The sequence below is a fragment of the Archocentrus centrarchus genome, chromosome 3, assembly GCF_007364275.1.
Source record: "Archocentrus centrarchus isolate MPI-CPG fArcCen1 chromosome 3, fArcCen1, whole genome shotgun sequence".
Taxonomy (NCBI): Eukaryota; Metazoa; Chordata; class Actinopteri; order Cichliformes; family Cichlidae; genus Archocentrus; species Archocentrus centrarchus.
The window spans coordinates 15,109,140-15,125,589 of NC_044348.1; the positions used below are offsets into that span (position 1 = coordinate 15,109,140).

Consider the following 16,450-nt stretch of genomic DNA (forward strand, 5'->3'; position numbering starts at 1 on the left):
AGGTGTTAAAGGTCTCATTCTAAAACAGATATTACAAGAAAAATGTTTGTTGTGCCATCTTATGTCAGCCATTTGGATTTTTGAAAAATTTGGTTAAGAACAAATTCATGGCCTGGTTTTTATTTTCAGCACTGATCAGCATCCCATTATTTGGCCAGTCATACGGTTTTCCTGAGAACCATAGACTGCGAGCCACACTCCACTGAATGACTTTGTATAAGGTTTTTTGAAAGTCACACAGTAGCTTCTCTGTCCTCGCAGCCACTGCGGTAGCTGGTGTCCTCTCGCTGAGTTGTCACAGTGCTGCTTTGTTGATGAGAGCGTGTGCGGTGCTACTTCTGCACAAAGACAAGCAGAGGAAGAAGAATTGATTAAAGCCCAGAGTGAAGCAAAAACATATGCAAACATGGTGCTGTGTTACATGACGTGCAAACAGCAAGGCTCAGTCACAACATACCTAATGTGTAACTAAAGTAGGCAAACAGAGGTGTTATTAATCTCATTAATGTAGGCTTTGTGCCTAAATGTCATTAGTGTTTATTTTTAATGGCAAAAAAAAAATAAAAGGCCTCTGAGTTTTTTGAGTACACTGTATCTCATTTACATTATGCACAGTTCTTTCAGGACCTTCTTCGTTTTATCCTCAATTATCAAGTCAGTTTTGAGGCAACATCACATGGGTCTAATTTTTCCCACCTCCATAAAAACGAAAGGCCAAAAGAGTCAAAGGGGCTCACTGTCTTTTTAGATATTTGTCAATTGGGTCTTTTATTTTCTGTTCCTTCCAGCAAAATGCTAAAAGGCCGTAAAGAAAACCGTGTCAATAACCCATCAATGTCTGGGTTTAGGGTAGGTTTAATGCAGGGAGAAGGAACATTAGTGAGATCACATGTTGAGCTTGAATGTCTCTGAACAACACACGTGTCTGCTTATAATTCAAGAGAATTTACTCATGAAATTGAGATAAAGAAACTGTGTGTTGTGGCCACTATAGAGAAAATGGGTGGCTTTGTGCCAAGTGATCTGGTAGAAAAGGGCCTTTAAATGGCACTGCTTTGATTCTGTGCCTTTGAGCGGGTTCAAAAGTGTTCAGTCCAGCACGCATTGATATTTAGCAGGGTGATTGAAGTCTTAATGCCAGAGAGGTTAGAGGAGAGCAGGGGGTTGGCTGCACCAGGAGTTGGCCTACTTGGTGGGACATTTATCCTGTGCTTTATTCTCTGCGTGAGTGCTGTCCCCAAGTCTAAGGCCCTACGTTTTATCCTAACAATATGCCCGGTGTATTTGTAATAATTAATATAGCGCTCAGCTATGCCTTATTAATGGCTACTTGAATGAAAATAGTCATTGCTGAGGGATTGCCACAAGAATCAGTTAAAATAGGGTTGTTAAAGTAACTTCAGTCTTTTTTTTTAAATTTTACTCTCTTATATGATCTTCTTAAACAAGAGTTTACATTTGCAATGGACAGTTTCAACCGTGTTGTCACTCTTAAATGAGTGTGGAAGTTCCAACACTGCGTTTGAACTTTGGTGTGAAAGATGGGGCTTCAGTATCACAATACTGAATTCAAAACAATATATTTGTAACAAAGATTGTCTCAAAGTGGACACTTGGTCAGTGCAGTTTTAATATAAAAGTGCCAGAAACATCAAATATTACATGAGTGTGGCAGAACCAAGAGTATAAAGGCCGTTATAGTACATGAAAAAGATGTGGTCAAAGCAAATATATTTGGGATTTAAAAAAGGAAGGAAAAAGAAGAAGTACACTCACCTACATCTTTACTAAAATAACCAGTGGATGTGTCTGCCATCACCTATATGAAACTATCACGACCTGCTACCGTTCACATGGATCAGAGCAACAACATTGCTGGCTTTCCCAGCTCGGGGGAATATCACCTGTAGTTTTCCATGTTGTGTCGTGTCTTTCTATTTTTTGTGCTTATTGTTAAATGTAAGACTAAATATAAAAGAATCACCATTAAATACTAAATATATGTGGGGGGGAGGAGGGAGGTAGTATTTTTTTTAACAACTTTGACCTTATGTTTCATAGTTTTGCCCGTTATCTCTCTTGCTTATGGAAAAAAAAATATTTACTAGCCTTTGACTTTACAGTGGAAAGATCTGAATTTCCAGTAAGGTCATGGAAATGGATGGATGTGTGCGTTGTGCCAAGGGTTTGCCTGGTGGGGTGGGGTTTCACTAGCTTGCTGGCATTTAAGGACAAGGCAGTGATTAAAGGAAAAAAGCTATTGATCTGTTGCGCATTAGGAGGGAAAGCGCTCGTAGGAGTGATGTGCAGGGGTTCATTTAATTTGGCATCAAGCCAAAGTTTGGTGCCTGTACCCAGATTGCATTCTCGAACTGTAAACATTCAATGAAAGTCTCATTACTATGGATGCATCATTCGGCTTGCTTTACATCAGGGGTGGAGAACTTCTGGAAAGGGCCAACACAATTTTTAAAATTTTCGAGCAATTCTTTGCAGTATTGTTTACTGTCTTAAAGCTTTCCCAGCTATAACAGAATGCTCCCCTGTGGCCCTTTAAGCCAGTGGACACATTGTGTGCTTTCTTTCTCTCCATGTGTATTAGGTATTGAATAAGTGACCTTTTTGGTTTGTATGAGCTCATGGGAAAAGTGGGTGTTTCCACAGGAAGTTAATGCCTTTCCCTCCCCCTCTTTTTTCTCTTGCTCTCCCTCTTCATGTAGCCTACAGTCTAACTCCCCCTCAAACCTTTTCGTTTGGTCTGACCCCCCCCCCATTTTTCAGGCGCTCCTAGGTACTCGACAGAACAATGCTCCTTGCACCGATTCTTGTATCACTCGTGTGAAAGTTTGTGAAGCATGAAAAGAAAGGCGGTAATGGAGGAGGACAGGCAGGGCAGCAAAGACTGCAGAGGAATTGGTCTTCATTTCCATCTGTTTAACATTAAACACCGATGGCGGCTATTTGATTGCAGACAGCTGCTCATAGCCCGAGAGGTTCCACAAAGGTTAAACCTGCACGGGTTTATGGACAGGAAGTGATGCCTACAGTCACATTTCTCTTTCCTTAGATCACAGCTGTGCTCTGCTGTTCTGATGTATGGTGCTGAGGTAATCAAGATGCGTTTGACCTAGACACGAATGACATTGGGTTGGAGTGATACTGAAGAAAGAAACTTGAAGTTTTATTAATATTAGTTAACCTTCAGAGAAAATCCTCAAATATTTATGCCTTTTTGATGCATTTATTATTGCCATGTACAGTGCATGAGTTTGTCTTGCTTTGCTATGATGTGCTATCGGAAATGGAGCTGTCACATTCTGTTGCTGTCTTGCTCAGGGTGCAACTTGGCAGGCTCCAGTCTGTCTGGCATGGGGTTTGTGTTCTTAATCGAAATCGCTGAACTTGGCTCTGGCCCACCGAACAAATCTTACAAATGCCATGTCTCACCTGTCAGCTGGAGAGCAACCCCGCCCGCCTCCCGCTCACGTGTTGGCCGCTCCTGTCCTGATGTCTCAGTGCGTGTAGCGGTTTGTATTTGCTCTGTCAGCAGAATGAAGAGCATGGGTCAGTTTTTTAAAGTAAGCTGAACTGTAAGAGAGTGATAGCTTCCCTTGTCCGTGTCATATAGCTTTTCTGGGCCAAGCATATTTGATAGATTTGGCAAAAGTCCTGCAGTGTGAAAAAAAAAAAAGTTTTCATTCACTTAAACTGTGGTTACAAATGCACTGAATCAACAAAGCTTGCACGACTCCTGAGGCTCGTGGCTCACCTTCAGCTCATTCTGCGAAATGCATGAAACCACGCGCAACTCGTTTTCACACTCACCTCTTCATGCAAAGCTATTTTTTTTTTCTTTTTACTTTTTTTTCTTTTTTTTTTTTTGTCCATTGAGCACAAGAGTTTGAGTGCTCCTGGGAGCATTAAGAACTCAAAACCAGTTATGAAAAATATAAACTCGCTTACTCAAGATATAAAATGTTTGTTACATGTGAGGTCTCCCAAAATTCCAAACATACTGCAAGAGATAGCTTTCGTGTACTATGTATCAGTTTTGGAAAATGTGGTAGGCCGAGGTGTGTTGGAGTGGGGAATGAGGAGTTTGGGGAATTGTATAAATCTGCATATGCTGACTAGAATAACATTTAATGATATTCAATCTACATTTTTTCTTTAATTAAAGAATATCTACGGCTGATGATTCTTGAAGTTAAGGTCTGGGAATTCTCATTGGGCATTAAGCCATATGCAGAAGGTAATTAGCTCCCAACTGTGTTGATGACTATTTGTTTTAACTCAGCATTCCCTCTCATTATGACGGTCCTGTGAGCAGGCACACCATTTAGCCTCATTGGGTGGGTGTTTCTTTTGTTTTTTTAATGACGTTTTTCTTAATGTAGAAAAAAAAAAATCTCAGTTTCATCTTCGTTGGTGCTGAATCAGTGGTTTTATGTTCCATGTAGAAAATGATGGTATATCAGTTAACAGTCAAACAGGCGGCTCTAACCAAACAAGCAGGATAACTGACTGAGATGGAAAAGGATCTATATTTAGTGTTAGTATAGCTGTTTGTGTGAGGAGGAAGTGGGTGCATAGTGCAAGCACGATGCTGATTACACGCCTACGCACATCACCCATTCTTGCTTTGCTTGACGCTGGCAACCAGCAGTCGTAACAGTAAGGATTAATTTCTTTATTTCTTGACTTGTTGGTAAAGCAGAAACTTCACCGGGTGCTTTGGTGTTTTAAGTCTTATGTTGAGCAACAAAGTGGTTCGGGAGACAAAAGCACCTAAAATCTGAATTTTTAAAAAATGGTGTTCGGTTCGGTTTGTCTCAAAACGAATCAGTGCGTCACATTTTTCCATCATGTTTTTTTTTTTTCCTGGTTTCCTGCATTAATTGTAGCTCTAAAATTCAGCAAAAAACAAAAACAAAAAAAAAAAATTTCCATGTAGCCAAAAAATATCTGCTTGTTCCAGCCTTTGAAATGTGACGATTTGTTGCATTTTTTTCTTTACAATTCGTTGAATAAATTTAATATATTATGTAGTGTTTTGGAAAATGAAATATGGAGTGAAAAAAAAACCCCATCATTTTTAGGACATTGAAAACCTTTCATCATCAACACCAAAAGAAAACTGAGTGATCAAAAATAATAACCTAGACAGAAATTGATCCTAAACGATCACTTGTTGCATCCTAGTTGTTTTTTTTTTTTTTAACCCTTTCTTTGACGTTCCTCTTTGGATTGGTAGTTTCAACCCAGAAAACAATCTGCCTTTGTTTCACCGTCATTTAGATACAGAACAGCCTCAGCACACAAACGCTGTACTGCAGCTGAGCCTCGTCTACCGGGCCTGTATTCATGGCCTTTAATGTTTCTCTGGTGTGAGCGTGCATGTGCTTTGTGTGTGTGTGTGTGTGTGTGTGTGTGTGTGTGTGAGGGGGGGGGGGGGGGGGGGGGGGGGGGGGGGGGGGGGGGGGGGGGTTGCATACAGCTGGGATGTATAGCTGATATTCTCGGAGCGGGACTGAGAAACACGTTTGGACTTTGCTGGGAAGGCGGGGTAGGGGAACGTGTCATCTGTGACATCACCGCCACCCGAAGGCTCGGCCGGGCCAGCTCCCTGCTGCAGAGGTGGAGTTTCCTTCCTGTGGTGCTGACCATGGCTCAGTGCGGCGTGACCCACCTTGCCACCAACATCTAAACTATACAATGTGTTTTTGTGTACCTACTGTTGTACTGATTTTCTTTCTTACTTTCAGTTTTAGGCACCTTGATTTTGATAGTCTATGTCAAATAAACCTGAATTTTGTCATGCTGTTGAGTGGAGGTGAAACCCAAAGATGCTAATAATCTTTTCTAGCTCCATTCAAATTTTGTACATAAGCTGGTATACTGGGATACTGGGTATACTAGTATTTTACCTCAGGCTTCCAATGTTGCTGCAGAAAATCTTTAATGTCAAAGCTGCAGATGATTTTTTTTTTTTTATTCAAGCTTTTGACCTCATCTTATCCTCTCCAGTGTTTTCATATGAATTCATCTGGTAATCGGTCTGTCTTGAATTTTATCAATTACTTAATTAATTGAGTGTTGCGCTCATGGCTGCAGGTTTTAGATTTTCAGATGAAAAAAAATACAGCAGTTGGGGAAAAAAAAGGAAAAGACAGCTCAAAGGCAGGTCAAAAAAAAATCTAAAAAAACCCAAAAATCAGTCAGCACCTTAAGGTTACTACCCTTGTGGTGCATGGCGATCTTCTGGCAGCTACTGCTCCTCAAAACCCTCTTTCATGTGGCTGTACTCGACATGCAGCAGATTCATTCCGTTTTAAAGAGCCTTTTTAATCTGATGAAGTCATGGACCAGTATAAAGATTTATAGGCCACATTACTAGACATGACTCATGCTGGCTCATGTCATATAGTTATTGGTAGCCCTCCTGCCATGTTGCACTTCCTCACCTAGCCCACCGCTTTGCTTGCGGCCCAGCTGAAACCCAGCCAAGCTGGGCTACGGCCCTGTTAGTGCTGGCTCTGGTGCTGCTGGCACTGCAAAACAGCCTCATCTATCACGGGAAATGGCACTGAGACAATCGGCCAGAGCGGAGTGCAGCATCTACACCGCCCGTTCATGTGGAGGAAGGGGAGGGATAGCCGGGGCAGAGCGATGCTCAGTGCAGCCCGAGGTTGACAGAATAGGAATAAGAGGTTGATGCGGGGCCGAGGTCACATGCTGAAGCTACAGCTGGAAGAGTACTAGTGGTGGTGGTGGTGGTGGTGGTGGGCAGGGACGAGAAAGACAAGCGGCATTACCTCCCAGCCCCCATCTCGCTTTCTGTCTGTCTCACCATCTGAAGGCAGTGTCAGTGTAGTGAATTCTAGGATGCACAGTAATAGAGATGAATTATTGAACAGCGGTGAGTGGATGTGACACAGGCCAGTCTTGCTTCCACACTGCACGGCGACAGGAGCGTATGAGGGAGAAATTACCTGCAGCTCCTGCAGCATCAGATAACTGCAGGCGTGGAAAAAAAAGTATGTGCAGACGCTGTAAGAGACAACAAATTATAAAAACATGTAAACTGCTCCATGCCTGAAATAGAGCTTGACTAAGAGAGGATTTTTCGATGGCACGCTCTGATGGATATTTGAAAGAAATCTGATGATATACAGTATCAACCAGTGACTTTAAAGGCATAAACATTTTGATCCCATGAATGTGTTTAAGCATGCCAAGATACAGTATTCACAGATCATCTTTGCCAAGATAGTGTGTAATGATGATGGAGCTGCAGTAATTATCTGACTGAAAACAGTTTTGATGGCATTTAGTCATATATGAGCCTCTCATAGCCTTGAGAGGTGGCATGTCTCTTGCATTTCCGTGCCACTATTACTATTAATATATATCAGTTAAAATGTTTCACTCAGGCTCCAATCAGAATTGAGATGCTGCCTACATATTACTCAGAGATGTGTCACTGACAGCACATAATGCAAGCTCTCTCTGTTTCCTCAGCTGCCAGCTAACCTTAAATAAGCAGGATTCTGTGTGAGTCATAAAATAACATACAGTTTCAGGCGCAAACAACGCGACTGCAACTGCAACTGTAAAAGTTTAATTTGGCCTATTGTTAGAATGACAGGGAAGCTTGTCTGGATTTTTATGTCCGCGTGATCGCGCTGTGTTTTAGGGTGTTGGTTTGACATTCCCCGAGCACTCCCCTCAGCTGTCACCACTTAACTAGTCCCCCGAGGAGAGCGAGAACAACAAAACATGGGAAAAATGTAAAAAATGCATGACTCCTCTTCCTACCCCCCACCCTCCAGCACCCTGGCCCCACCCTTCTAGCTGAGGTTACCGAGAGACCAGATATTGGCCCCAAAATGAAAAGACTTCAGGAGTAACTGAGGAAACATCTTGTAAATGAGTTATTAGCATGAAAAGCACGCCTGCTGTCAGAGCTGAAAACGGTGGTTGTTGTGTGAGGGAATATTTGCTGCAGATTTTTCGTGCAGGTGTCTGCACGTGGTGCGCTTACCTCCCGCCTGCTGCGTGCTACCAGTGGTAGAGGTCAGTGAGATTGTCACCTGTTTGAACCTACAACAAAAGGACAAAGACAAGTGGCTGTTTTGTAGCCAGCTGATTAATGTGCAGCCGTTTGAGCATACGATGGAGTCCAAAGTGCATAAAAACTGGTAAAAGGTTCTTCAGGCAAAGAAGAAAGCTTATATTTTTAAGTGTTCTGCTTTATCCAGTGCGCAAAGGAATGGAAGAAATGCTGTAAAAAAATTTAAAAAAACAGTGGATGGTGTGGAAACTGTTCCAAGAACACCTTTTTTTTGTGGAAAGACATACACAAAGGACATCTTTCTATAAAGTTGCTTATCATGTTTCTTGTAAACTCTGCAAAGATGGATATATAAAGTAAATACACTATAGGTTGGATGTGATATTGACACATCTTGTCTATCAAGCTGATGTAGTTGCAGACCTCAGATATATTCACAGATTCAGTTTTTCATTTATTACAATAAGTAAGCTGAAAGAAAATGTTAACCACATTTTTGTCCTTTTCTCCCGCAGTCATACTTTGTCACTGACTATGACCCCACAATTGAAGACTCTTATACCAAGCAGTGTGTGATTGACGAAAGGCCGGCCAGGCTCGACAGTAAGTGCACTTTGCTGAATAAACAGAACCAGTGCAAATACGCAAGTACAAAGACGCACACGTAGGTCCTTTCTGCTGAAGTATTTTGCACTTGAGGAACTGATTTCAGAAGTTTATTTTGCTGCAAGTTACTGTGTGTGTGTGTGTGTGTCTGTGTGTGTGTGTGTGTGTGTGTGCTCTGTAGTTCTCGACACGGCTGGACAGGAAGAGTTTGGAGCCATGAGAGAACAATACATGAGGACAGGGGAGGGCTTCCTGCTCGTCTTCTCAGTCACTGACAGAGGAAGGTAAGTGACAGTTTTCGTCTTGTGTGTATACACACACACACACACACACACGCATACGCACAGCCACACACGCACAAGCACAAACACACACTTCTCGTCTTTTTTTTTTTTTTTCAGATTTCTGTTTACAGTTACATACTCTTGTTCGCTGCTCCTCCTCTACCTCTGACTCTACTAAAACCATAAATCTTGCACCGATACTCTCACTTGTTGCGCTTTTACTTCCGGACCTTGTTGTTGTTCTTGTTGCCATATTCTTTTGTTCTTTACGCTTACCCCCTTAGCCTGTTCTCTTGAATTCACCTTCGCTTTCTATTTAAAGCCTGCATGCTGTTGAAACAATAGCGTGTCGGCTCGTAGAGCATTATCTTTAGACACATGTAACTCTTAAGGGAATTGACAGGAATCCCATAGCGTTGAACCCTTGTTGAAATTCAGCATGTATATACTAGCAACATGTACGTATGTATGCACTGACAACACTCTTAGGCACAAAGCGTCCTTTAGCCTGTTAAACCCCAGCGCACAGCAGCATGAGTCAAAGTCACACTGTCACAGAGCTTTATTTTAAACTTTAAACACCAGTTACTACAAAAATGTCTCCTCTTATTCCACACTTTCAAACCGTGCTGATTATGAGTAACATTTAAAGGACTACAGATTGTCACCTTTTGATTTGGTGACCTGCTTTTACCTTGATATAAACAAATATCATTTTATTACAAAAGCACGTCTTATTGCACCTGCTGTTTTGTCATAAATCTGTTTAAGCCAGCTCTGAGCAAATTCATTGTTTTAAGACAGAAGAGAGACTACTGTAATAGTGAGACTAGTAAAACAAACAAACAAAAAAAAAAACATTCCCACATTGTTTGGTTTGTGAGGGTATTCCTCGTGTTTTTGTAGATAATCTCAGAAATGGCAGGCTCCACCAGTTTCAATGAAAACTAACTGATGCCATATAACAGTGTCTAGACTTCCAGCTTCCTCTCTGGATTTTCACTAATACTATCAAATAGAAGCAAACTAGCATTAAAAAATGCCAGCCAGCTTCAGATACATCAGCATGCCCTCCCCCCTCCCCTGGCTTTTAATTCTCCTTAATGTATCGCCGCTTAAGCCACTTTCTGAAATACGTTTTTATGTGAAACTTTATAGTGTTTTTGTTGTAATCTATCTGTCTCTGCTCATCCTCTCTGTGCTTGCGTCCCTGCCCAGCAGTGCAGCAAGCTGCATTCCCTTGCCACTGCCCCCCTCCCAATGTTTATGTTGTAAACAGTCCTTCCTTCCTTCATTTATATTAGGCAAGTCCTTCCAGATTTACTATGTGCTCACCAGGCTGTCTGTGGGCCCAAGGCTGGAATGGCGCCCTAGGTTTGTGGTTGCACCCCCCCCCCTCCAAAAAAAAAAAAAAGAAACACTTTGACATTTTTATTTGCTGTTTGGTTGAAACTGAGCCCTCACATGCTATCTGTATTTTAATGGGTCAGCAGTCAGGTCAGTGCACAGAAGAGAGCCTTAAATAAATGTATTTTATGTTTCTGTTATTCTGACATGTTCAGCCATCCTGTCTTATCCACAGTGGTGATGGCCCCGATGTCTGGCTGATTGTTCTGTTTGCGTGGGTGTGGCAGTGGTGGTGGGGTTATTTAGCTACTTTGCTTTGAGGGCTGTCTCATGTACATTTATAGATGAATGCATTCATCGACACATGAGAAAATATTGCATAACCTGTCTGTTCAGAGAACACCGCCTAACACCATCTGATATGATTTGCAGCTTTGAAGAAATCTACAAATTCCAAAGACAGATTCTCCGAGTCAAAGACAGAGACGAATTCCCTATGATCCTTGTAGGAAACAAAGCAGATCTGGAACTACAGAGACAAGTAAGTCCAACAGATTGCACTGACAGGCGCACATATACCCGGTTTGATCATCTGAACAGATAATACCAACCAGCCTGGAGAATTCACATTTGCATACTTGAAAGTGGGAGCGTTGCAGCTGCAGCTTTGCTGCTGAGCTACAACAGGATGTGAGCGAAAGAATAAAAGAGAGGCTGCAAAAAAGCGTGGTGTCGCGAGGGGAGGATGGATGGAAACAGGAGTGTGATGAAATGATGAATTTTCAGCTGCTGATGTGCAGTTAGTCCTGGCTCCCTTCAGTAAATCCACACCACCCCCTAATGGTGAAAAAGAATCTTGCAGGCACATTTAGCTAATTGATATAAATAGGTTGAATCCACTGACATAGTTTTGGAGCATAACATGCCTGGTGTAACATAACTGTATGTTGATTTACTGCATTTTTCTTTCCCTTTTCGTGATATTTCCCAATTTCATATGCCATTGTTGATTACAATGCCAAACATTGCCTATAATGATGATAAATTGCTACGTGTGCCAAAAGTGCACAGATGGCAGCTCGATACTGGAAGCTTTAACATAATTACTTAAATCAGAAGTACCTGGTACTCTGAATACATTTTTTTTTTTTTACATCTAACTAACTTGTGTAATGTTTTGCTGCTATATCATTTGAGCTCAGGATGTATTTCTTTTTTTTATTATTATTCAGTCCCATATTATGTGCGCAGCTGTGGCGCAACGAGGGTGATGGCAGAGTCCCAGATGCATTCTACATAGTAATTACATTTATTCAGTTTTGTGTTGATGGGTAGTAATGAAAAGGAAGCAGCTCCGCAGGAATTGGGAAAAAAAAAAGTGAAATGATACTGTTTGTAAGGCTTTGGAGAATGCCTGATCAGAGGAATTCTTCTGAATGATTAGACAGATTTCGGACATTACAATAAGAAAATAAGGTCAAGTAATAGTGCAGATGTGTTTCTGAACTGGAGGGTAACCAGGTCCATGCAGTCTTATTAAGGATCACTTTCATATTTCCGTATTTTGAACCTGTGGTGTTTGCAGTGCACGCTGAGTCATACTGTCTTTGATTTTTCTGTATTTCTTTTCCTCCCAGGATCGTTATTAATGTGTGAAATGTTCAACAACAGGGTCTGGTTGCAATTTATTCTCATACAAATAGAAACTGGCTTCAGTAAAATGAGTCACAAGTTATGACCCTTTTTTAACTTTTCAGTTTTTAACTGTGGCTCCATAGATAGCAGTAAACCTCAAGCCAACAATCCAGTAGGAGTTTTACCACCGACCTGAGATCAGAATCCAAAACGAGCCACAGTTCAAGCAGCTGTTGTTCTTTGCAAATACAACTTTGTTTAATAGAGTTGGAGTTGCAAAAAGAACCCTTAAATGTTGCACACTATACACATACTCATACAAGCATGTGCCAAACAGACAGGTTTTACATTATTATGACATTTGTAAGCACTGCACCCACTCATTGCTACTATTCAGTAAGTAATAACATTGCTTTATCAACACATGGATTGCTTTGAGGGATTGTGGAAGCTGATCTGTCCTGGAAATCAGTTTACATTGAAGGTTCAGCCCATCATTACTCTCCTTCCTTTTGCCTCAGGTAACCCAGGAAGAGGGCCAGCAGCTGGCCAGACAATTAAAGGTCACATACATGGAGGCTTCAGCCAAAATACGAATGAACGTAGACCAGGCTTTCCATGAGCTGGTTAGAGTAATCAGGTGGGTGCTTTGGAAAATAATGCTATCATGCACAGAACAGTCTTTTGTTTTGTATCTGTAAACAACGTGGAAGCTTTGGTGTTGAGGTATGTTGCATATATAGCTTAAAAATAATATGTTTTTTTTAGTTGATCTGTGACACCATAAAGCCATATCAAATATGCCAGGAAGCTTTAGCATCAGGATATAAGCAAATGTACCTACGGTACTTTCTGCAATAGGACAGTCTTTCCTCCAATTAGTGGCTAAAGCTAAGCAGGAAACCTCTGGCTACTTAAAAAAAATTCTCATCACATAAAACTTAAAGTAACTCAGACTTGAGCTTACCATTCTGCAACAACAGGTTCTTCCCCTTTACTCAGGGTCAGAGTCCAGTTTATAAGGCAGTCTTTGTGGTAACATGCCTCTAGATGCAGCCATTAATTTTAAAGATGCAACATGAAGAAATTCTTATTAATTCGACAGCATTTCAACTCATTGGAGAATGTGGTCATAGTTCATTTAAATTTCATGTAAAAAGTTTTGATGAGTCCTCAGTCACACAGGCCTAGAGACCAGTCAGCAACCCTCCCTGGCCGCCTCCAGCTACTAGGGAAAAATGTGTATTCCCCAACCAGTTGGCAAGTGGTTGCTGGAGGTTATTGGCCATCTCTGGGTGAAATTAGAGGGTTTTGATTGCGAATATGTATTTGCAGACAAATCAGCGTCTTCCGTTCAAACTTTGAATGGACTGTGACTATGAGAATCTACTCGCAACCAATGCAATCACACAAAGGTTTTCCGCACAGCACTGTATATCTCTGTGTGACCAATTTCAAATAGCGACAGCAAACAACCTCCAGCAGCCACTCACCATCTGGTTGGGGAATGCACATTTTACCAGGCAGTTGCCAACTGGTGTCTAGGCCTGTGTGACAGACTGCCAGAGAATAAAGAGAAATCTTAGTTATAAAGGCACATAAGGTGCTTTTGGTGGCTAAAACGTTATAGATAATAGTTTTAAAATAAATAGATTCAGTAAATATGGCCATAATACAATCTAAAAAAAAAGTACACACAGTGTCCTTATAGTTTTGCTCTCTCTCCCAACTCCCAGGAAATTCCAAGAACAGGAATGTCCACCGTCACCAGAACCTACAAGAAAAGAAAAAGACAAGAGCGGCTGCCATTGTGTGATCGTCTGAGTTGGCCTTATCACTGTAACTCATGCAGCTACTCTACTACCCCACCCACTCTGCCTGACATCACATCCTAAACGGATGACTGACCGCTGCCTTCTCCACGTGCATGACTTCAGACAGCCTTTTCTGAGATACTTTGACCAGGAACTGCTGTCCCCAGGACATCGCTATGGACAACTGACAATGCCAAATTTTAACACCACTCTACCTTCAGCAGTAATCTAATTCACACGAGTCCCAACACTAAACATTGCCTTCTAAATCAGCCTGACAAATTAATGTTTCGTACTCTGAAGGACTTCTCTTGCCTTGTAGTGACATTTGTACTTGCTACCGAGATTGAATGAAAACTATATATCCAGAATGTTAATGACTTTCTTTAGTTTCCGATGTCTGACCAGAGCAGAGAGATTATCTTATGAAGTTTTGTGTATGTTGTGCCATATCCACCTTTACTCCCATGTGCTAATCTGCTACTGTACATATGTGACATTTGTTGTGATTTTCAAAGTGTATTTCTAATGACCTATTAAATCACCACAGTACAGTGTGTGAGATTGAGTTTGGTTTTACATATATGAAATTGAATATATAAGTATGTATATAAATATAATGACAGCCCTTAAAGCTATTATGATAGAAGTTTCTGGCATTTTGCAGTGGATTCTTGATCTTTTCTGTGGTTTCTGCTTTCATTTTAGTTGCCAAGAATGAAGTGTCTACTGTAGTTTTTTTTTTTTTTTAAAGTCTTAGAGATTGAATGATTTTTGAAAATTCTACACACTTGTCAAGAAGTAGCAAATTTGTCTGAATTTCTTTCCGCGAAGGTGGCGGTTCAGTTAGCACTGGACATTCAACATTTCGTTCAGATTTCTAAGAAGCAGTAGAAACAAAATAACTGGTAATGCTTTGTGTAGCTTTGAAAACTAACCCGATTTCAGCTCAAAACACTGAAAACTGTACCTTCTATATTCAGCCTTTGATGAGCAATGCTAGCAAATCCCTTTGTTGCAAATCAAGAAGCTTTCAGAGCTCAGCTCAGTCTAGATCATTCCAAGGCAAAGCATCTTTTCTGTCAAACATTTAGTCTGTGATGTAGATCAAATCACTGTTACACCATTCCAGTAACACAGTGGCAATGCATTTGTTTTTTGTCTTTGAATTATTCTGTAACACGCCCCCCACCACCACCACCACCACCAACGGTCTGCCAGTTTGGAAAATTAGGACAAATGGAAGCTTTGAGATGCGCATCGTAAGACAACCCATCTCCAGTGGGACACGAACTCAACGGACCTGTCACCTGTGGAGCTATCACCACCACAGACACAGCATAATGTTCTGCCTTCCCTTTCCACTCATGTACTTCTGTTCGGGCATTCAAATGAAGTACTGCAGTTTGTTTTTCATATCATCATCTTGTAATATAAACCACAAAAATTAGATGATTGAATTAATGGACTTGATTAAATGTTTCTACTCTACTTTTATACATTATTTTCTTATCAGACTAGTTGACAAGTATTTTTATATGTTTATAAGTGAATACATGTTCACAGCACTGCTGTGTATATATGTAAAGAAGAATATTTAATTCTCTTGATTATTTTAAACTGAAGATGACTGTTGGCCCAAATTTGCAAAATTGGATTTGTCACCAAGATGTGACCAAGAAGGCTTTTTTTTTTCTTTTTTTCCTTTCTTTTTTTTTCTTTTTTCTTTTTGTGGCTTAGTTATGGAGAATATATTTATTATGAGGTGTTCATCACCAGCACCGAGTGTAAAATGCCAGTTCAAGTGGTGGAGCGTCTTAGAAGTGATTCTGGTCTTTACACAGGAGCTTTAAATTATACAAATTAATTATAATCGCTGAACTCTCCCATCTTATTGCAAAACCTAGTGCGAACCCTAATCATACTGTTTTTTTTTCTCTTCAACATCAGTGTCTTTTTGCCCTGTGTCTAGCTTTTGGTGCTAAAATAAAGTCTGTCATTGAGCCAGAAGGGGTAGAGAATCTTTCTTTTAGCTTCAAAATGCTGCACAGACCTGAATGTAGTGTCAGTGAGGTGAAATTCTGTGACTGTGATGGACAGTATTCAAGAACTCCCTGCAATATCCTGCCAGTATTCACAGCCCTGACTCTAAGTGGTATCATGATATATATGACTACTCGTTTCTGGAAAAAAAGAAAGAAATGAGAAGTGAAACCTGCTGGTTAGTCCAGATCTACACTTGTTTAAGCTGCAACTAAGCAGCAGAATTTTCATTTAGACTTTTGGCCTGTTTTGACTTCATTTGCCAGCCTGTAAAGTGCCATAAAAAAGTATATGCCCCTTTCCTGATTTCTTAGTTTTCTGCACATTTGTCACACTTACATGTCTCAGATCATCAAACAGATTTTAATATTAGACAAGGATAACTTGAGTAAAATACAAAAGGCCATTTGTTAAATGATGCTTTCATTTATTAATGGAATAAAGCTATCCAAAACTACCTGGCCCTGTGTGAAAAAGTCATTGGCCCCTAAATCTAATAACTGGCTGTGCCACCCTTGGCAGCAAGAACTGCAATCAAGCATTTGTGATAACTGGTCTTTCACATCATTGTGGAGGAATTTTGGCCCACTCTTCTTTGCAAAGTTGCTTGAATTCAGCCACATTGGAGGGTTTCCAAGCATGAATGG

General features: G+C 40.8%; 1 protein-coding gene across 2 annotated transcripts in view; it reads left to right on the forward strand.

Moving 5' to 3' along the window:
* The window catches only part of rras2 (RAS related 2), a 28,047-nt gene extending 11,846 nt beyond the window's left edge, over nucleotides 1-16,201 (forward strand). Inside the window, exons 1-6 of one of the 2 annotated variants that reach the window (XM_030722565.1) lie at nucleotides 4,628-4,674; nucleotides 8,590-8,677; nucleotides 8,862-8,964; nucleotides 10,744-10,852; nucleotides 12,468-12,586; nucleotides 13,683-16,201. In XM_030722565.1, the coding sequence (XP_030578425.1) occupies nucleotides 8,897-8,964; nucleotides 10,744-10,852; nucleotides 12,468-12,586; nucleotides 13,683-13,770 (384 nt within the window). In that variant the 5' untranslated portion in view covers nucleotides 4,628-4,674; nucleotides 8,590-8,677; nucleotides 8,862-8,896 and the 3' untranslated portion in view covers nucleotides 13,771-16,201. Of the gene's footprint in view, nucleotides 1-4,627; nucleotides 4,675-8,589; nucleotides 8,678-8,861; nucleotides 8,965-10,743; nucleotides 10,853-12,467; nucleotides 12,587-13,682 lie in introns of those variants that run through there. The other variant, XM_030722554.1, reaches the window with a different exon arrangement.
* Nucleotides 16,202-16,450: the final 249 nt, after the last annotated feature.